Here is a 21,105-nt window from a genome sequence, read left to right as displayed (position 1 = left end):
TGTGCATATATGTGGTACACATTCATGGTATGCATGGTCACGTGTGTACTCATGTGTGCATGTGTGTCTACGCCTGTGTGCACGGAGGCCCAAAGCTGAGGTTGGATGTCTTTCTTGACTGCTCTCCACTGAACCAGGCAGTGTCTCCCACTGACCCAGAGCTTTCCAGTTCAGCTAGCTAGCTAACCAGCTTGCCCCAAGCACCCTCTAGCTCTGCCTCCCAAGTGCTTGTGCTATAGGCAGCCACCGCACTTGCCTGGCTTGTCTGTACGTGGGTTCTGGGAGCTGGTCCTCACACTCATGCTGAACACATTTCTCTTCTTAAGTGGGATTACTCAGACCCAAGACAAGGCCTCGAGATACAGAGTGAAGGAACACCACGTACTCTGTGATGTTTTTACTGTTCAGAAATAAAAGCAAGTCTTTTCACTATGTACACAGCTATTCTCTTAAATGATGGCTCCCTTAAATCAGGCCTGTGTGAGCTCCCTAATCCCTGGTAACAACAAGCCATCCCTCCAATTTCACATAACCTAGAGTCAAGTTACTTCCTGTTGAGGCCATTTCTTACACACATGTGTGTATGTAGTATGCATGCATGTAAGCATGCCCACATATGGACACACACATGTACAATAATTCAAATGTGCATTTCTACAAACTGAGTTGGAAAATTCTGAACTTCTAAAAAAAAAAAAAAAAAAAACATGATCCAAGAATATCTAATAATCTATCAATGTTATGGTCACCCGATAATTTTATAAATAGGTCCCTAGCAATGTGATATTTGATGTTAAAATTTCTGAACAATAAATTAAAACTATGGCAAGAATGGAGTCCAGGCAGTTTCAACCTGAGGCTCATGCCTAACTCACAAGCTGCTTTTCTAATGCTTACCCTACATTCCTGATAAAACAAAACCCAACTCTCAGCCCTGGTTTTCAAAACAGAAAAGATTTAAAACTTTAGGTCTCAGTAAATCCCTTCCACAGACCCCGAATTTCTAAGATTAGCTGCTTCTGGATTACACAGGCAGCCAGCACCTTCTACCAACAACACTTTATGGCCCTACGGGGCTCTCAAATGCTTCCCACACACGGCCTGGACCTTCCACAGGGAAGTGCAAAGCTCACAAGTCCATTCCGAAGTCTCAAGTGAACTCTCTCCTTGTACCAAATGGAGAAATGTGACTGTAACAGAAAAGCTGCTTTTCTATTTATTCAATTTGTTAGGAAACAGTCCCTCTAAAAAGATCCCAACAGGGGACCAGGCAGTGACTGTGCATGCCTTTAATCCCAGTACTCGGGAGGCAGAAGCAGGCAGATCTCTGTGAGTTGGAGACCAGCCTGGTCTACAGAGTGAGTTCCAGGACAGCCAAAGCTGTTACACGGAGAAACCTAGTCTCAAAAAAAAAAAAAAAAAAAAAAAAAAATTCCAACATGGAATTGCATAGGCATTAGGGTGGTGAATTAGCAGGAAGACAGATTTGGTCAAATGTTTTGGTGCTCCCCTGCCCACAACTTTTTCCTCTTGAAACTCCACATGGTAGACACATCTTGCCTTTCAGAACTGGGCTCTAACTTCACGTTCTCAGGAAGGACTACCTTCCTAATCATCCGATCTAAAGCCGACCTCAGGTCCTCTGTATCACTTTTTACTCTTTTATTATTCTCACAACAGTATTTATTAGTATTGTTTTGTCTGCTCTACCAGAATATAAGAGCTACAGGGGTAAGCAAGGACTCCATTTCTCCTTCACGGTCATGTCCTCAGTGCCTGATACACTAGCACTTGTGAAGTACCTAAAAGCTAGGAGACTGATGTTGGTGTCAACTAGCAAGCTTTTACCTAGTTAGAAGCTAGAGACGTCTCTCCACAATCCATGGATCCATTCAACAAGCAAATATTTACCGAGTAACTACTGTATGCCAAGCACTGTCATGGGTGCACAGGATACCGCATTGAACAAATCAGACAAGTATCTTTGGCTGGGCAGAACCTTTATTTTAGGGACCCGCCCTAAAATGAATAGATGTCTTGCACACTGTCCAATGCCTGGAACACAGATCACCCTACTACATGCCTTCGAGGTGAAGAGCTCTCAGAGTCCAAGTGTTCTCCAGTGGGACATTTCCAAACCAAGCCTCTGGGGCTCCTCAGCACCAACCTGGCAGCTCTGTCACCTGCTCTGCTCGCTCACGTGGGAGAACCCCAACCCGAACAGTCCAGGTAAAGGAAAAACTTAAAGAGCAAAGGCTTCTGAAGACTTGAGATGGTTGAGGGGAGGAACCAGGAAACGGGACAAGAAGTCGTGGCAAGGCCCAAGGCAAGGAGGCTGGAGAACCAGCTCTAGCTGTCACCAAGTTGCCAGGTGACCTTGGGCCAGTCTCGGCCGCCCCAACAGCAGCTCCCCCGGGGGCAGGAGGCGGAAGGAGCCGGGAGAATGGGACTCGGGTTGGGGGGGAAGCAGAAGCCAGGAGGCCCGGGGGCCCGGGGGGGTAACGGCCGGCGTGGGGAGGCCGGCGCGGGCCAGGCCGGGGCGGCTCACTCACCGAGCGCCACCTGGCAGGCCCTACGCAGCTGGGAGTGCTGGGGCCGCTTCACCTCCTTGTCAGCTAGGATCTTCTCCAGGGCCCGGGACACGAACATGCTCTTGGTCTGGCTTTCCTGCATGGCCCCGGCCGGCGGGGGCGGCAGCCCCGCGAGCCGGAGGCGCGAGCGAGCAGGAGAGCGAGGCTGGGGGGGGTCAGGCGTCCCGGCCGGCACCGGCCGCGTCCGTGCGCGCCGCCCTGTCAGGAAGAGACGCCCCGGCCCCACGGCGCCGCCATGTTGGAGCGCGTCACGTGACCACGTGACTGGTGGTGCCGCTACGTCTGCTGTGCGTCGGTCGGTCGACCCTGTGACCCCAAGGGCGGGGGCCAGCCCGGGGGCGTGGCCAGGGTGAGGGTGGGACCCTGTGGGGGGGCGTGGTGAGAGTGGGGGCCTGCGGGGGCGGAGCTGTGGTGGGGCGTGGTCTGTGTGGTTGGGGCGGGGCCTACACAGGTTGGGCGGGGTTGATGCCCGGCCTTGGGGTGGGGGGCATGTCCAAGGGGGACAGGAGGGCCAGGTAGGGGGAGTGATGGTCACAGGCGAAGACTATGAGGGAGAAGAAAAAGGAGGTGAGAGGCTGGAGAAGTGGGCAGCCTGAAGGGAGAGGAGGGAAGGTGCAGGTGACAGGTGGTAGGAAGGGAGGTGAGGAGGAGCATGAGACAGCTGAGCTGAGAAAAGAGAAAGAGGGAAGGAGTAAAAAGTGGTAAAAAGGAATTAGTGAGAGTGATAATAAGCAAGAGGAGACGGCAAAGGGGAGGGAAAGGAATGAGAGAGGTGACAGAGAGTAGGGACCGTGAAGAGAAAGGAGCCAGGATGGAGGATGGGAAGAGGGTGAGGACGGGGATCCAGGAAGGGCAGAGAAAACGTGAGAGGAAAGAGCAGGCTCAGGGAAGTGAGAACCAGGGCTGAGGATGGAAGCCAGGAGGTGAGGGTATGAGAGGAGGCAGGGGGAGAGGGGCAGGGCAGAGCCAAGGGGAACAGAAAAGAAGGCAGGGAGAGAAAGTGGAGAAAGATGGCACTAGAGGAGATGAAGCAGAGGAGGAGAGGAAATCTGGAGAGAACGTGCTGGCGGACAGGAGGAAAAGAGAGGGTGGGGGGAGGAGAGAAGAGGGGGAGGGAAGGAGAAGGGAGGGGAGAGGGGAGGAGAGAAGAAGAGAGGAGAGGGGAGGAGAGGAGAGGGGAGAGAAGAGGGGAGGGGAGGAGAGAAGAAGAGAGGAGAGGGGAGGAGAGGAGAAGAGAGGAGAGGGGAGGAGAGGAGAGAGGAGAAGAGAGGAGAGGGGAGAGAAGAGGGGAGGGGAGGAGAGAAGAAGAGAGGAGAGGGGAGGAGAGGAGAGAGGGGAGAGAGGGGAGGGGAGGAGAGGAGAGGGGAGAGAGGGGAGGGGAGGAGAGGAGAGAGGGGAGAGAGGGGAGGAGAGGAGAGAGGGGAGAGAGGGGAGGGGAGGAAAGGAGAAGGGAGGGGAGGAGAGGAGGGGGAGGAGAAGGGAGGGGAGAGGGGAGGAGAGAAGAAGGGAGGGGAGAGGGGAGGAGAGGGGAGGGGAGAGGCAAGGAGAGGGGAGGGGAGGGGAGAGGAGAGGCAAGGAGAGGGGAGGGGAGGAAAGGAGAAGGGAGGGGAGGAGAGGAGAGGGGAGAGGGGAGGAGAGGGGAGGGGAGGAGAAGGGAGGGGAGAGGGGAGGAGAAGGGAGGGGAGAGGGAAGGGGAGGGAAGAGGAGAAGGGGAGGGAAGGGGAGGGAAGGTCAGAAGGTATATTCATAGTGTCCCAACCCTTCGGGATTTGCATCCCTGTCAACAAGTCACACCAGTCCTAGAGCAGCCTTATCACACTGTCCTGTTGCCACAAGGGAGACAGCTCCCGGCTGGGTAATCGGGGACTTCCGCTTGGTTTTTGTTTGTTTGTTTGATTGTTTTGTTTTTGTTTTTACATAGGGTCTTACTTTGTAGCCTTGACTAGCCTGAAACTCATTATAGAGACCAGGCTGGCCTTGAATCTACAGTAATCCTTCCGTCGCTGCAAGTGCTGGGGTGATGGGCATACAGCGCCACAGTCACCTTGGTGATGGGTTTTTGTTTACTTGCTGGCTTGGTTTTGTTTTTTTGTTTGTTTGTTTTGATACATGTCTCACTATGTATCCCAGGCTGGCCTTGACCATGAACTCAATGTCCCCTCCTCAGCTGGGATTGTAGGAGTATGCCACCACACCTGAACATCTGCTTTCTAAGTGCCTGTCTATGGAGGTGCTGCCAAGAAGGACTCCCCCTTTTTCCTGGTCAGTTTTCATCACCCTCAAGTTCTCACAGTATGGAGGGCAAGATAGGGGCCTTTGAGGCATTTGACAGGAAAGGAAACAGACTCAGGTGGCCAGTGTGGCACAGCCTGTACATGAGTGGAAGACAGAGGCCCTGACCCTAGGGCGGCTCAGCGGTGCTGATGTCTCCACAGTACTGATGCCCCACCCCCTGCCTCCCCACAGGGCAGTCTTGACGCTTCAGCTCACAAGCAGACAGTTATTCCTCATGGTAATTTTGGGACTGTCCCACGCCAACATGTTCAAATGCTCAGCTCAAACATCCCCGTTATCCGTGTCTCCCTAGCTGAAGTCTCTAACAGTATGTGCGGGCGGACCTTTTGTGTTTGTCAGTTTGCTGGGCTCTGTCCCTGGAGGTCTGGTCCAGAGCCAGGTGGAACATTGCAAGACTGGAAATTCCACTGATTCAAATGTGACCTTGAAGCTCCTGTCAGCAGGAAGCAGCCTGTTTCTCCATGCCCCTGAGCCAAGGCTACCCTCATGACTATTCTGACTAACAGAGTGGCAGTGTGAGACTGGGCCCAGGGAGGCCTGGCCCGTACCTTCTTTTGCAGGGTGCTGCGTGATTATCAGAAGAGTCCCAGAACAAAGAAGACATGGAGAGAACCCGGTTCTCCTGGCCGTAGGCAGCCCTCAGCCAACCTGTCTTCAGCAGGGGAATACAGCAGCATGAGACACTCTAGTGAGACCAGCAGAGTTGCTTAGAAAACCATCTACCAGAGGGAAACAACAAACACTTATGTTAAGTCAACCAATCACTGGAATCGGTTGGTCCTTATGCCTTGAAAGAATGAATGAATGAACGAACGAACGAACAAACGAATGAATGTGTGAAATTCTCAAAGTGCAGTGCCGGTCAGCCAAGTGATATGTATGCGTGTGTGTTTTAATTTTCCGGAGCTGAGGACCTTGTGCTTGCTAGGCAAGCGCTCTACCACTGAGCTAAATCCCCAGCCCCACCAAATGATAGTTTGAACTGCAGATCCTGCAGGGAGGTCAAACATTTAGGGCTCACTGCAAGGGAACAAAAAGCAAACAAGCTCAACTTCCTTAACTGCGGATTGTCGGATTGTCGTCGGAAGGATGCTTTCAACAGCTTTGACAAAACAGGGGAGGCTCACGGGCCATTTACAAAGCAGGACCCCCAGCACTAAGCCAAGCTGAAATTAGTGGGACTCAAGCTGGCTGTGCGAACAACAAGCAAAGACAAGCGGGCGCTTTACCAAGGGGGAACCTTGTTCCATATAATGCCCTTTGAAGCCCCCAGATCAGCCAAGGAAGCACACAGACAAGCTCTCAAGGCAAAACCACCTGTTAGTTGACCTAAATGACATTAATTTGGGAGTTCAGAGGTGAGCAATACATTATAAGCCTCCCAGTAGCTTCCTTGCGGATGACACTGCTGATGTGTGTCTTACGATAACAGTTGCCTCGTTACTTTTGCAGACACTCAAAGGCCACTTTTGCTACAGTGGTGACTCCTCACTAGAGCTGCAGGACCTGATGAGCATCTGAGATGGAACAAAACTCTGAACAAAGCTCCATCTTCAAACCATATCTGCCCCTCTTAACTATCTCAACCATTGAGCCAGACTCTCTACTCAGTTGATACGTGGAATGTTGTGTGATATTTTGTTTGTGTTCTGACAAATAAAGCTTGCCTGGAGATCAGAGGGTAGAGCTAGCCAATAGTTAACCATAGAGGCCAGGCAGTGGGGTGACTCACACCTTTAATACCAGCACTTGGGAGGCTCATGCCTTTAATCCCAGCACTCGGGAGGTGAAGACAGAATATGAGGCAGGTGGAGACAGGATCTCAGCCCATTTCAGTCTGAGGACCCGGAGAGGTAAGAAGTCACTAGTGGCTGCTCCTTTGCCTCCCTGATCTTTCAGGTTATTCCTCCAATATTTGACTCCTGGTTTGTATTGATAAGACTAATTAGGATCATGCTTCAGTTGGGAAATGTTTATCCAAAACAACAATCCAGAGCAGACTTGACCTAATGTCCACTGAGCCAATATGTGTTTCTTTTGTTTCACCCTTGACAAATCAAACACCCCTAGTCCTTCAGCCTTGTTGTAAGGCCCAGACTCAACCATAGCTGGACAATGACAGCTAGGAGAGCAACAGAGCACTTCCTGAGAACTTAGCCCACCAAGCACCAAGCCAAGATGTTTGTGGACAAGAACATCTTTCTTTATCCTTGAGACAGGGTCTCATGTAGCTCAGCTTGGCCTTGAACTTCTGATCCTCTTGCCCCTTCCTCTCCAATGCTGGGATCACAGGCATTGTGCCCTGTCTGTGTAGTTCTGGAGCTCAAGTCCAGAGTTTCATGCATGCTAGGCAAGTAGTCTACCAGTGGAGCCACATTCCCAGCCCTAAAAGAACATGAACGATGAATGGACAATTGCCAAACTTTAACCTGCTCCCCTCCAGAAAATCAATAAAACCTGCAGTTCCCTTTGTCAGGCAGGTGACTGGGCACCTCTGGTTTCCCCAGGCTTGAGTCACAGTAAAGGAACCTCGCCTCTGTCATGCCTTGGTCTCCTTTCTCCTGTTTATGCACTAAATGATCTGCCATCCACTGTGAAGACCATGCCACGCCTCTACTTACAATCCAGAGGTGGCTCCGTTAACTCTCAGTGTTGTTCTATGGGGACAAGCCAGCACAGGCCCTCCAAGCACTCAGACCTCATCTCCCATCTTTCTCTCCTTCTCAGGCATGGTAGGCTGCTCTAGGCTCCTTCATGCCCCTTTAAGAGTTTGGCTTAGTTGGGCTGTGGCAATGCATCCCTTTTATCCCAGCACTGGAGGGTGGAGGCAGGCATGCAGCTCTCTGAGTTTCGAAGGCCAGCCTGGTCTACATAGTGAGTTCCAGGACAGCCAAGGCTACACAGAGAAACCTTGTCTCACAAACAAACAAGAGTTTGGCTTCTGTGATCTTGTGCCTCTCAATCAGTGCTTCTCTGTGAAGGCCAAGAAGTTCCCTGGAGGTGTTTCAAAATTTGGGGGTGGGGTAGTGGGGAGTGAACCCAGGGTCATATATGTGCTTGGCCAGTGATATATCACTGAGCTATACCCTCAGTCTTCACTTTACATTTTATTTTGAGACAGGGTCTCATCACTTTACTTAGGCCTTGAACTCAAGGTGGGCCTAAAGTTGTATTGTCCCGTCTCAGCTTCCTGAGTAGCTGAGCTGCAGGTCTGGGCCACAGCTGGCATTTTGCAATTGTGTTGAGGAAATACTGTTACTGTTATAGTAGGGATGGTGGGGATGCTGGAATTATTCCGTCCAGATCTAGGTCAGCCCATAGAGCAAGGATTACATGTGTGCCCTGTGGCTGGACAATCTTGGAGCTGAGAAGTGTATTAACAGGGACAGGACCTAGGAACGAAGTCTGCTTTGCATAGAAGCACACACTATGTTTTGCATAGCTTGGGGCCTTTCGCCCTACCTCCTAGAGACAACGTCACATGTAACCCAGATTAGCCTTGAACTTGGTATGTAGCTGAGGATGACTTTGGACTCCTGATTCTCCTGCCTCCATTTCCAAGTGTGTCCCACTACTTCCAGTTGTAGAGTTTTAATATCATAAAGTTTTCCAGAAATACAACTTTCGTAAGTCAAGGGAACATGCATTTTGTCTGGCATCTCACCAAATAGTGCTTACCACCTGTTGTGTCTGAAAGTACAATAATCATGATCATATGTTCCAAGTAGTGACATTTCCATCAGAAGGCTGAGCAGTCTGTAAGGTGGAGCCTTGCTGAAGGAAGTGGGGTGTGACAGCTGTCCTGGAACACACTCTGTAGACCAGGCTGGCCTCGAACTCACAGAGATCCGGCTGCCTCTGCCTCCCCAGTGCTGGGATTAAAGGCATGTGCGCCCACCGGCTGGGGCCTTGAGGTTTTATAGACTGGCTGCCCTTTCTATCTGCTCTCTGCTTGTGGACTATGGTGGACATGATGCTCATGCTGCCAAGCCTGTCTCGGCATGATGGACCATAGCCCTTCTCACGCTGTGGGCTGAACAAACCCTTCCTCCCTTCCGCTGCTTCTTCTCACAGACTTTATTGAGAAAGGTACCCACCCTCACCTGGAACCCTGGGCACACACGCGCGCCGCTCCTGCTAGTGACTGGTGCAGGACTGGTGGGGCTGCGGCTGCAGCTCCAGCGGGTAGGGCTGCAGCATGCCGCCTGCGGGTGGCAGCTTCAGCCTGCTGTCTAGTGTAATCGTGCCTGTTTATCTATTGAAATAAAATTAGTAAATTATACACTGCTTTCTTTTGACTCATCTTTTTAAGGCCATTATGATTTTTTGAAACTACGAGTGTAGGAAGATGCTATTATCTACGAGTTTCTATTCACAATAGTTCCTGGAGCCTTTTGGTCATGAAATGAGGTGTGTACTATTTACTGAGATTGTAAGCATGCCATCGGTCCCTTCCTGCCATTCTGTTCTCAGTTCAGTGTCACCAACAGGAGGCCTCTCCTACCCCGTCTGAAGCCCCTCCCTCATCTCACCTGCTTCCACATTACCCTGACGACTTTCTTACTTGCAGTCCACTTAATTTGAAAAGATGGTGTCTAGCTCCTGTAAATTATCTATTGCTATAAGACAAATGATCTGAATAACTAATGGTGTAAAATTATGCATCAAGGCTGGGGTGGTGGTGCACATCTGTGATGCCAGCTACTCAGAGACCAGGCAGAAGGAAAGTGAGTTCAAGGCTAGCTTGGGCAACTTGGTCAAATTAAAAATTAATAGTGCCGGGCTGTGGTGGCGCACGCCTTTAATCCCAGCACTCGGGAGGCAGAGCCAGGCGGATCTCTGTGAGTTCGAGGCCAGCCTGGGCTACAGAGTGAGTTCCAGGAGAGGTGCAAAGCTACACAGAGAAACCCTGTCTCGAAAAACTAAAAAAAAAAAAAAAAAAAAAAATTAATAGTAATAGCTGGGCAGTGGTGGTGCATACCTTTAATCCCAGCACTCGGGAGGCAGAGGCAGAGGCAGAGGCAGAGGCAGAGGCAGAGGCAGAGGCAGAGGCAGATGGGTATCAGTGAGTTTGAGGCCAGGAACTACAGAGTGAGTTCTAGGACAGCCAAGACTACACAGAGAAATCCTGTCTTGAAAAACAAAACAAAAAAATTAATAGTAATAATAATTGGGTATCTGGCACACACCTTTAATCCTAGCACTCAGGAGGCTGAGGCAGGCAAATCTCCGTGCGTGTGAGATCAGCCTGATCTGCACAGTGTTTTAGAACAGCCAAGGCCACATAGAGAGATCCTGTCTCAAAATAAATAACTTAAAAGAATAACTAAAACAAAACCAGACATGGTAGCTCACACCTATAACTATGGCACTCTGGGAGGCTGAGGCAGGAGGACTGGGGCAAGTTTGAGACCACCCTGAGCTACAGAGCAAGACACTGACCCAAAAAAATAAAAATAAAAGAGAACAAAAAATTGAGGCATTTATCACCTTACAGCTCCTGTGGAGTGGAAATTTGAGGCATTGTGGGCACTTCTCTCGGGAGGGTGAATTCCCAGAGGGGATGGAAACAGAACTGAGGTGGCTTTTTGTTTTGGTTTGATTTTTTTTCGAGACAGAGTTTCTCTGTGTAACAGCCCTGGTTGTCCTGGTGACTCGGGTCATCAGGCTTGGCAGCAGGCCTCTTTATCTGCTGAAGCCATCTCACTGGCCCTCCAGCAAGAGTTTTTACTTGAACACTTTCCTCCCTCCAGTGCCAGGTGGGACTTGACTACGTGGAGACAACGGCCTCTTTGCTCTTGCTGGACTAGGGGAGCACTGTGGCTGTTTTCCTTGATTCAGCCCTGGACAGACCACTTTCCTCCACTCTCCTCCCCTCTCTCCCAGTCCAGGTCAGTCGTCCCTGGCTCTTTTCCTACTACATGCTATCTGTAATCACATGGCTGTTTGTCCATCTCTCCCTTGTTCTTTGTCCCCGATCGTCAACGTTCATTGCCGACTAGATTTGGAATCACCTATGAGACACACCCCTGAGTATGAGGACATTTCTAGGAAGGTTAACTGAGAGGAAGACCCACCCAAATGTTGGTGGTACCATCCCGCTTATACATGAAGGAGAAAGCAAGCTGAACGCCACTCCATCTCTCCGTTTCCCTCTACGAAAGCCTAGAGCTCGCTACTGTGCCTTCCCACCATGAACTGCATCCTCTCCACCTCTGAGCTAAAATGAACCCTTCCTACTTTAACCTACTTGCTAGATAGTTAAAGCTATTAACAAGAGAAGTAATTCATAGTTTTTGCCCCTCTCTCCTTCTGAGACAACTAAATATATAAACATGAGTTCCAGACAATCAAGTACATTTTGTTAATATGGGTTATGGTTTGAATAAGAAACATCCTACACCTGGGTCTCTGGCATTTTGGGAAGCTAGGCTGACTCTGAGGAGTATCTCAGCTTGCTTAAGAGACAGAATCCAGCACCTTTTTATTTTGTTTTCTTCCTCTTGGAGTTGATCAGTAGCAGAGTTGCCCCCCAGTGGAATTCTCCTTACCCTCTGCTTTCCTGAGTAATGTCTCCACATAGCAAGGCAGCCAGTCCTGAGGTCTGGTATCTGGGTGTGCCTGATTTCCTAGGAGCCCGTCTGTTCCCTCCCCAGCACACACAGACTCCTTATTCTCCCGCCAGGCTGGCCGGCCAGCCTGCCTTCTTGGGTGCCTGTTCCTGCATCTTTGCTTAGCTGCCTTCCCCACTGTTTTGTTTTTTCGAGGCATTTTTTCTTTTTCTTTCTTTTTCTTTTTTTTAATATTTTAAGCCAGGCGATGGTGGTGCACACCTTTAATCCTAGCACTCAAAAGGCAGAGGCAGACAGATCTCTGAGTTCGAGGCCAGCCTAGTCTACAGAGTGAGTTTCAGGACAACCAGGGCTACACAGAGAAACCATCTTGAACAACACCGCCCCCCAAAAGACTTTCAAACTATGTGTATTTGTGTGTCTGTGTATTGGTATTTACATGTGAGTGAAGGTGCCAGTGTTGGATCTGCTGGAGTTGGGGGACACAGGAGGTTGTGAGCTACTCAATGTGGGAGCTGGGAACTAAGGTCCTCTGCAAGAGCAGTACTTGCTCTTTATGGCCCAGACATCTAACCAGCACCATATTTTAATGTACAAACATACCCCTCCACGCCTACCAGAGTTCAGAGCAGGCACAAAGCAGAAGCATTACTGGGGTAGAACTTGAGGATTTCCTTCAAAGTAAGAGTATGTCTACAGCACGAATCTTGATTGGTCTTAATAAAAACCCAGAACCAGATATAGGGTAAATGCTGAAAAATCAGAGACGCAGAACAGCCAGCCACTAGTTCTTACCTCTACGAAATCCTCAGCTGAAGGGGCCCTGAGCTCCTGTCTCCTCCCGCCTTATATTCCTCTCTCCGTCCAGCCATATCACTTCCTGTCTCCATCTCCCTAGTGCTGGGATTAAAGGCGTGAGATCCCAAGTGCTGGGATCAAAGGTGTGTGCCACCACTGCCTGGCTGTTTTTAAGACTGGATTTTTTTTTTTTTTGTTTTTTGAGACAGCGTTTCTCTATAGCTTTGGAGCCTGTCCTGGAACTGGCTCTGTAGATCAGGCTGGCCTCAAACTCAGAGACCTGCCTGCCTCTGCCTCCTGAGTGCGCCACCAACGCCCGGCTTAGACTGGATAAATTCTGTGTAGTCCAGGCTGACCTTGAACTCACAAAGATCCATCTGCCTCTGCCTCCCTAGTGCTAGAATTAAAAGTGTGTGCCACCACTGCTTGGCCTCTATGGCTAACTAGTGGCTTAGTTCTGCACTCTGATCTTCAGGCAAGCTTTATTTGTTAGGTCACAAACAAAATACACCACATATGTCTGTTCTCATCATCCATCTTTCCATCTGTCACCAGCTCATCCCATCCAGCCAACCCATCATCCATCTCAGCTGTGTGGTAATTGTGTGTGCCATTTGCACTAAGGACATGTTCAGTGTGGGTATTTCAGACATCACAGAAGCCGGGTGTGTCGTGATGTGGTTTTTGTTTGTCTTGGTAGGGCCTCTCCAGGGCTGAAAGAGCTGCCCCTGCATAGTGTAGAATAGGGAGGGAGGACAATTTCTTAAGAAAATGAGCTCATGCCTTTAATCCTAGCATTTGGGAGGCAGAGGCAGGCAGATTTCTGTGAGTTCAAGGTGAGCCTGGTCTACAGAGTTGAGCTCCGGGACAGCCAGGGCTACACAGAGAAACCCTGTCTCAAAAACAAAACAAGAGGCCGGGCGGTGGTGGCGCACGCCTTTAATCCCAGCACTCGGGAGGCAGAGCCAGGCGGATCTCTGTGAGTTCGAGGCCAGCCTGGACTACCAAGTGAGTTCCAGGAAAGGCGCAAAGCTACACAGAGAAACCCTGTCTCGAAAAACCCAAAAAAAAAAAAAAAAACAACAACAAAACAAGAAAATGATAGGAGTGTAAGCAGTTTACCTAGACAGGGGACACAGGAGAAGCTGGCTTCTGAAGGGCACTCTGGACTCAGATTCTATCTTCAGATGAACACTGTCCTAAGCAGCGTTGGCCTCCCCAGCCCATCTCCAAGCAGCTGCTCACCTTGTGTGAGTACCAAACCCCGACAGTCTCCACCAACGCCCCGAATGGAATAGATTATGGGCACCAGACTCTGCTCCAAAGTACCACGACTGGAGCTGCACATCCTCTCTGCTCTAAGTTATCCTCCAGACTGTGGGCGTCGAGTTCATCTCTGCCATCTGAGTTGCGGAGAGCTTTGCTGCCCGCCTGATTCCCTCCCCAACACCCCACACAGAACTGGCTCCTGTTCTCTCCATGCCTTCATGAAAGCAGTTATCCTGGCTTTTTATCCTGTCAGCCTAAAAGGGCTGAGAGCAAGAACTGTTTCCTACTTCTCAGATTCCTTAGAACCGGGGTGTCATCCACCTCGCCCCCACTCTCAATAAACTGTCGTCCATGAAGATGTTCTTTTGTTGGTTTTCCAACTTCATGATACTCTGGGGGAAAAAAAGATCATGAGCTACAATTCTGTAGACCTCAACTGTGTAATCCTTTAATTTTCTATTGAGGAAAACAGGGATATCGGTATTGGCTAAAATGTTTATAAACAAGCTGGATAGAGGACTCAGTGATTCAGAGTGTGTGCTGCTTTTCCATGGGACCAGAGTTTGTGTCTCAGCACCCATAGAGGACAGCTCACACCAGATTTTTACTCGGGCTCCAAGGGTTTGGGCACCCTCTTCAGCCTACACATATACCCAGAGACATACACACATGTAAAAAGAAATATTTTTAAAAGATAAATATTTCTTTAGGAGGCTGGAGACATGGCTCAGCAGTTAAGAGCACTTGCTGCTCTGGCAAACAAGAGGATATGTACCCCAGGAGCTGCCACCACCCTATCCCATCCCCATCTGGCCCACTGATACAAAAATTGTTTAGTGAGTCAGTGAGATGGCTCAATGGGGACAGGATTTTGGAGCCAAGTCTGATTAGCTGGATTCAATGCCCAGAATCCATACTGTAGAACCAGAGACCTGACTCCCAAAAGTCATTCTCTGACCTACACACACACACACACACGTATACACACAAAATAAATATGAAAGACATAAAAATATAGTCATAGCTGATGTTTCATTTCTTACAGAACCAGTGGAAAGCCAGGTATGGTGGCTTATAACCTCCAGTCCCAGCAAGCTGAGGTAGGAGGATTGCCATGAATTTAAGGCCAGCCTGGGCTACTCACCCAGTTCTACCTAGAACAGGCTTTATGTACATTAAGCTCCTGAGAACAGTGAACCACAGGTGACAGTGGCACAGCACTGTCACAGGCCACTTAACACAACCCCCCAGCCTGTGGGCCAGCCTTATCCATAGTGTTCTCACTGTGAGAAACCACAGCTTGTGGTCCAGCCTCGTCCACAGCGTTCTCCCTGGGAGACCCCCCAGCCTGCGGTCCAGCCTCGTCCACAGCGTTCTCCCTGGGAGACCCCCCAGCCTGCGGTCCAGCCTCGTCCACAGCGTTCTCCCTGGGAGACCCCCCAGCCTGCGGTCCAGCCTCGTCCACAGCGTTCTCCCTGGGAGACCCCCCAGCCTGCGGTCCAGCCTCGTCCACAGTGTTCTCCCTGGGAGACCCCCCAGCCTGCGGTCCAGCCTCGTCCACAGCGTTCTCCCTGGGAACCAGTCATTACAGCTACCCGACCATGGACCGCTTTCTCCCTCTCAGCCGCACCTCATCTAACTTCTTCAGCACTGGACTGGACTTCTTGGAGGAAGCACCGTAGCTCTTCAGAAAGGCTTCAAACACAGCCTCGGTGTGGGGGTGGGTGCTGAGGAAGGCCTTCTCTAGGACATAGAGGTCGACGCCTTTATCTTCCGGCAGTCTTGAAACAAAACTCAGGCCGAAGTCGATGAGCACAATGTGCAGCTGCTCCAGGGGCCGTTTCAGGAGCATGTTGGAGGTGGTGAGGTCCCCGTGAATGAGGTCTTCATCGTGCATTCTAGCCAGAACCTGCCCGATTCTCCTGGCCAAGCCCATGAGGCACTGGGGGTCTTTCTCAGTCTCCATAGTGGACTGAATATAATCGCGAACAGTCACCGAGTCTTCAATTTCTTCCATATATAAGCAGTTAGAAGCATAGTCCACAAAGAAGACAACCGGAGCAGCTATCCCTGTAACGAACACACACGTGGTTAGTGAGTGTGTTCTTTATGAAGGCAGGCGTCACCTGCACAGGGGAGCTGGTCTTTATGAAGGCAGGCGTCACCTGCACAGGGGAGCCGGTCTTTATGAAGGCAGGCGTCACCTGCACAGGGGAGCCGGTCTTTATGAAGGCAGGCGTCACCTGCACAGGAGAGCTGTTCTTTATGAAGGCAGGGGTCACCTGCACAGGGGAGCCGTTCTTTATGAAGGTAGGTGTCACCTGCACAGGGGAGCCGTTCTTTATGAAGGTAGGTGTCACCTGCACAGGCGGAGCCAGTTTTTCCGTCTAAATCTACTTACTCTGGAACAGGTGTAGCAATACTGTGGAAATGACATCTTAACCAGAAGCTTGCCCTGCTCAAACCCTGCAGGATTAGGGCCTGAGACCAGCCCAGGGTACGTCTGCAAGTGTCAAAACTTGCTCCTCCTTTCTCAAGCCACCTTAGGACTGGAATTCATTGCTACAAAAAACCAAACAAATCAAGAAGCCACAAGGGAAGCCTCCTCCAGTCTGACAGCTTCTTCCTGACGAGCAGGAGGCTAAGTAGCATGTCATCTTACAGACTCATCTTTTTTCCAGAACGGCGGGCTCAAATCCCAGCTCCCTCCTCATTAGCTGTGAAATCTCAAGGTTCCATTAGCTTCTCTGTCTGAGTTTCCACTACTGTGATGTGGTAACAAAAGCTCCAATAGCCGGGCGGTGATGGCGCACGCCTTTAATCCCAGCACTCGGGAGGCAGAGCCAGGCGGATCTCTGTGAGTTCGAGGCCAGCCTGGGCTACCAAGTGAGTCCCAGGAAAGGCGCAAAACTACACAGAGAAACCCTGTCTCGAAAAACCAAAAAAAAAAAAAAAAAAAAAAAAAAAAAAAAGCTCCAATAACTCCAGGAGTCTCTCCTGAATGTCAACCTCGTTCAGGACTCTTCTAGAACTGGAGACCTGTCAGTGATGGTAGCCATCATCAGCGTCTGATAAAACTTATAAAAGAAGGTGAGACAGAAAATATGAGCACTACTTTATAACTCCATTGCCTCCGCTAGGGCAGAAAAGTACTGGCCTGTTCACTGCTGAGCTTCCCCAGTCTCCTGGCACCTATCAGACGAGAGAGCAAGACAAACTCCATTTTAAAGAAAACTTCATTTCTAGCAATACTAAGATAAAAGCTGAACCAAGTTAGAGAGACATAAACACCCAGCTAAGACTCCAGTCAAGGTGACCCCCCACCTGCCCCAGGTGGGTAGGCTGCTGGACAAGAAATAGCTAAAACAAAGGCTTAATCCATCAAAGTCTCCAACAGCACTGGGAGAGTCTCCAACTGTATTTTGTCTTCTGTAGTTCTTCTCTTGGCTAAATGTTCCTGTTGACTGAAGTGTGGCCCTGAAACGCAAAGGCTTGTACCCCCTAGCTTGCGGTTTTTCCTTTTTAAAAACCCTTCACTCAGAGCTCAGGGCCATCCTCCTTCACCTGGCTAGCCAGTGTGTTGGACATGGACCAAGCCTGGGCTTGCTTGTTTTAATAAACCCCTTTGCACTTGCATCGGATACTGGCTCTGTGGTGGTCTTGCTTGGGGGTCTCTCAACATGGGCACAACACAACCACTAAGGAGAAAATCGCAGAAAAGTAAAAGCAAAAGACCCACAGTTCTGAGCTATAAAACTGGGATGCTTGGTTGGCTGTGGAACTTCGAAATTTTCCCTCTTTGTGCCTCAGTCTCTCTAGAGGACAAAGCCTTTTCCGTGGGGGAGCAAATGGTGTTTTAAAGAAAAAAGAAACAGCCAGAAGTAGCGGCTCACGCCTTTAATCCCAGCACTTAGGAAGCAGAGGCAGGCAGGTCTCTTTGAGTTTGAGCCTAGGCTACGCAGTGAGGTCCAGGACAGCCAGGGCTACAAAGAGTACCTGTCTCGAGAAAAAAAAAAAAAAAAAAAAAGAAGAAACGATTTAATGAAGTCTGACATTTACTCAATGTCATGTCAACATACAAACGTGACGTCTAGGCCTTCTCTAATAGTCATAACATCCCTGAGATGCGACCTCGACTATGATTTCCCATTACGGACGAGGAAATTAAGGCAAGACAACTCACTAAAGGGCCACGCGGGAAGCAGCACGGGTAAAATCTGAATCCGGCAAGCCTGGCTCCAGACACGGGCAGTCAGGACACCCGGTGCTTAAAACTACGAGATGGAGAGAGGACTACGGCAAGCGAAAACGGTAGAAATAGGGAAAGTGAGGCTCCGGGCGCTAAACGACAAGCTGAGAGACAGCTGCCGAGCAACAAACGAAACCGAACGGCGTCCCGTGCGACGCTGTGAGTCCTTAAACACTGCTGTCTGGTCCCGGTCCCGGACCTCGGAGCCCGGTCCTACCCCGTCCCTACCCCGTCCCGTCCGGTCTCCCCGGTCTCGGAGCCCCGTCCAGTCCCGTCCCATCCGGTCTCCCCGGCCTCGGAGCCCCGTCCAGTCCCGTCCTGTCCGGTCTCCCCGGCCTCGGAGCCCCGTCCAGTCCCGTCCCGTCCGGTCTCCCCGGCCTCGGAGCCCCGCCCAGTCCCGTCCCGTCTCCCCGGCCTCGGAGCCCCGTCCCGTCCCGTCCCGTCTCCCCGGTCTCGGAGCCCCGTCCCGTACCGTCCGGTCTCCTCGGCCTCGGAGCCCTGTCCTGTCCCGTCCGGTCTCCCCGGCCTCGGAGCCCCGTCCAGTCCCGTCCTGTCCGGTCTCCCCGGTCTCGGAGCCCTGTCCAGTCCCGTCCTGTCCGGTCTCCCCGGTCTCGGAGCCCTGTCCTGTCCAGTCCCGTCCCGTCCGATCTCCCCGGTCTCGGAGCCCTGTCCTGTCCAGTCCCGTCCCGTCCGATCTCCCCGGCCTCGGAGCCCCGTCCCGTCCCGTCCGGTCTCCCCGGTCTCGGAACCCTGTCCTGTCCCGTCCGGTCTCCCCGGTCTCGGAGCCCCGTCCAGTCCAGCCCCGTCCCGTCCGGTCTCCCCGGCCTCAGAGCCCCATCCAGTCCGGTCTCCCCGGTCTCGGAGCCCCGTCCCGTCCCGTCCGGTCTCCCCGGCCTCGGAGCCCCGTCCCGTCCAGTCCCGTCCGGTCTCCCCGGCCTCGGAGCCCCGTCCAGTCCCGTCCCGTCCGTCTCACCCGCGCGGCGGCAGCGGAGCAGCGCGCGCGCCTCCTGCACCGTCCTCCGCCGGCCGAGCCGCGCCTCCAGCGCCGGGTGCCGGTAGCTCTTGGGGAAGCGGTGCTTCACCACGGCCGCGCGGCCCTGGAAGCGGCCGCGGAAGACGCGCGCCTCGGCGCCCTGCTGCACCAGCTCCAGGCCGCTCAGGAAGAGGCGGCTCCGCTCGCGCGCCGCGGCCAGCGCCTCGGCCTCCGCCTCCCGCTCCGAGGACGCCTCGGCCATGCCTCCGGCTCGTCCCGACCCCGGCAGCGCCGCTTCCGCTCGCTTCGGAAATCCTCGGGCCTCTTCCGCCACACGACACCGTCCCGCCCCCCACTTCCGCCCTCCCGGAGCGGTTCCGCCTGGCGACCGTCCAGAGCTCGGGCTCTCGGGACGCGCGACTTGACCCTTCCCGCAGTTCTTCGTCTATCTCCGTGAGCGCTCGGCAACTTTCGGTCAACAGCGTCTCACTTTCGGCTTTCTCCGGAAAGCCCGTTGGTGATGCTCAGGCTTTGAGAGCCGTCTCCAAGTTGGAGGGAGGCTCTTTGGGGAAAACTCTTTTGTGGACGCTCTGTCCCTTTCTACTAGGGTACTTTCCTTTCCTCTCCTTCCTTCCCTTTCTCTCTTCTTCCCTTCCTTCCTTTTTTTTGAGACAGGGTCTCCCTGTGTAACCCAAGTTAGCTTCGAGCTCATGGTTTTCCCACTTTAGTCAATGGAAACATGCTCTTTAAGCCAGGTGGGAGTGTAGAGTGAAAAGGGCCAAGGAAAAACACCCTGACCCTGACTTGGGGACAGGGATTGAAATCATACCAATCCCTGAGCCCCCTGGGCACAACCCCCCACTCCCCTGAGCATGGAATCCCACCAATCCCTGAGCCCCCTGAGCACAAAAAGACCACCAATCCTAAACCACACTGGAAAGCTCCTCTCGCCCCCCCCCCCATCCTATATAATGTCTGTACCCTGTTCAGTTTGCTGCTGCCTCACCCTAAAGGCAGCCGCCCTCGCTGATTCTTCCTTCCCAATAACTCTCTTGAGTGGGATTGGTTGTGCAGTGGGACACTTTCGCTTGAATTGTAATAGCTTTCTCTGGAGCCGGAGCCAGAGCAGAGTGAAGCAGAACTTTAACATTTTCACAGGGGAAACCTTCCCTTAGCAGAGCAGAGTTGAGTTGTTACACTCAGGAGCACCTAAGCAGTGTTGGGACACTTCACCCGACCTGAGCAGAGCTGTAACAACTTCACTGGGGAAACCCTCCCCTGCTGCCGCAGAGTTGTTACATTGGGGAAACCTTTCCCTGGAGCGGGGCTGTAAGCTGCTATGCTTACAGTGACTTTGTGGTATTCCTTGGCTCCCTACTGCCGGGATACCTCACCATCCGAGATGTGATGCTTACAGGGAGGAAGGGGCTAGGCAGAGCTCTCTACCCAGATGCCACTGGTGCCTGGCATCAGCGTGCCAGCAGCTAGCACCATCCCTCTGAGTTCGATTTCCTCATCTTCAGAATAAGGGTGCCCGGTTCTGCTGGGGCCAGGGCTTATCAGAATTAAAGAAGAGGCTGACAGGGCTCACTTCACCTGGCCTCTGACTTCCCTACCCCTGGCCCACGCTCCTTGGGGTCCTGTTGAAAATACAGAAGAGAAGCCCTTTGGACCCGGGGTTGCTATGGCACCAGCATCCTGGCTCTGTGGTCCCTGGGTTTCGTTCATATTCATGACAGAGCCGTTTCCACACATCAGACCCTGTGTGTGGGCAGGATGTTTTCCAGCAAAGCTCACCCAGAACCGGTTCCCTTTATATCCCACAGTGCTCAAGTTTGTAGCTTCGTTATCATAATTGTTTGTGTCCGCACAGCCATTGCTATGGTGACCAAAACCATTGGAATCCACGTTGCTCCTGGCAGGCTCTCGTGTGACTTTTGTTACAGCTGAAATACTACTTTTTTTGGCAAGAACACTACCTTCTGATCTGCATCGCATCCTATCAGGAGACATGGGACAGTTTGAGCCACTTTTGGTGACACTTAAGTTCAAGCCGCACTTGGTGAAGATAGTGTCTCCCAGTTCTCCCCACTGTATCGCGAGCTGTACTCTGGCTTAAATCACGGTATTTGAGAAACCATATCTGGGGACAGAACACCTTGTGACCTAAAACCCTTTCAACCAATTGCTTAGCAGGGCTCCTGACTTCGGGCCTCAGTTTGCTCCTCTGAAAAGTAAGGATGACGCCCCCTCAGCTGCTAGTTTTGAGGACTAGTGCTTGGCGCACAATGAACACTCCTTAGATGTCAAGAATTCCACGATGGAGACTAACACTCCAGAAAACTAACATAGGACCGG

The 21,105-nt window shown here is 51.7% G+C and overlaps 2 protein-coding genes across 6 annotated transcripts in view; both read right to left on the bottom strand.

Annotated features, from left to right (window-relative positions):
- Arfgef2 (ADP ribosylation factor guanine nucleotide exchange factor 2) overlaps positions 1-2,828 on the bottom strand; it is an 89,447-nt gene extending 86,619 nt beyond the window's left edge. For 3 of the 5 annotated variants that reach the window (XM_052722993.1, XM_052722994.1, XM_052722995.1), the window contains exon 1: positions 2,553-2,826. In XM_052722993.1, coding sequence (XP_052578953.1) covers positions 2,553-2,673 — 121 coding nt within the window. In that variant the 5' untranslated portion in view covers positions 2,674-2,826. Of the gene's footprint in view, positions 1-2,552 lie in introns of all 5 variants that reach the window. The other 2 variants (XM_052722997.1, XM_052722996.1) reach the window with 2 other exon arrangements.
- Positions 2,829-14,538: 11,710 nt separating this feature from the next.
- Positions 14,539-19,204, bottom strand: LOC128101927 (EKC/KEOPS complex subunit Tp53rkb-like). Its single transcript, XM_052725387.1, has 2 exons — positions 18,748-19,204; positions 14,539-15,595 (listed from the first exon to the last, which is right to left on the bottom strand). The coding sequence occupies exons 1-2, from the start codon at positions 19,007-19,009 to the stop codon at positions 15,117-15,119; spliced, it is 741 nt and encodes a 246-aa protein (XP_052581347.1). The 5' UTR covers positions 19,010-19,204; the 3' UTR covers positions 14,539-15,116.
- Between the last annotated feature and the right edge of the window lie 1,901 nt (positions 19,205-21,105).

The sequence above is a fragment of the Peromyscus californicus genome, unplaced genomic scaffold, assembly GCF_007827085.1.
Source record: "Peromyscus californicus insignis strain IS unplaced genomic scaffold, ASM782708v3 Scaffold_7__1_contigs__length_154581171, whole genome shotgun sequence".
NCBI lineage: Eukaryota > Metazoa > Chordata > Mammalia > Rodentia > Cricetidae > Peromyscus > Peromyscus californicus.
Note: the sequence above shows the minus strand (reverse complement) of the source record. Positions and strands in the feature narration are given on the sequence as shown.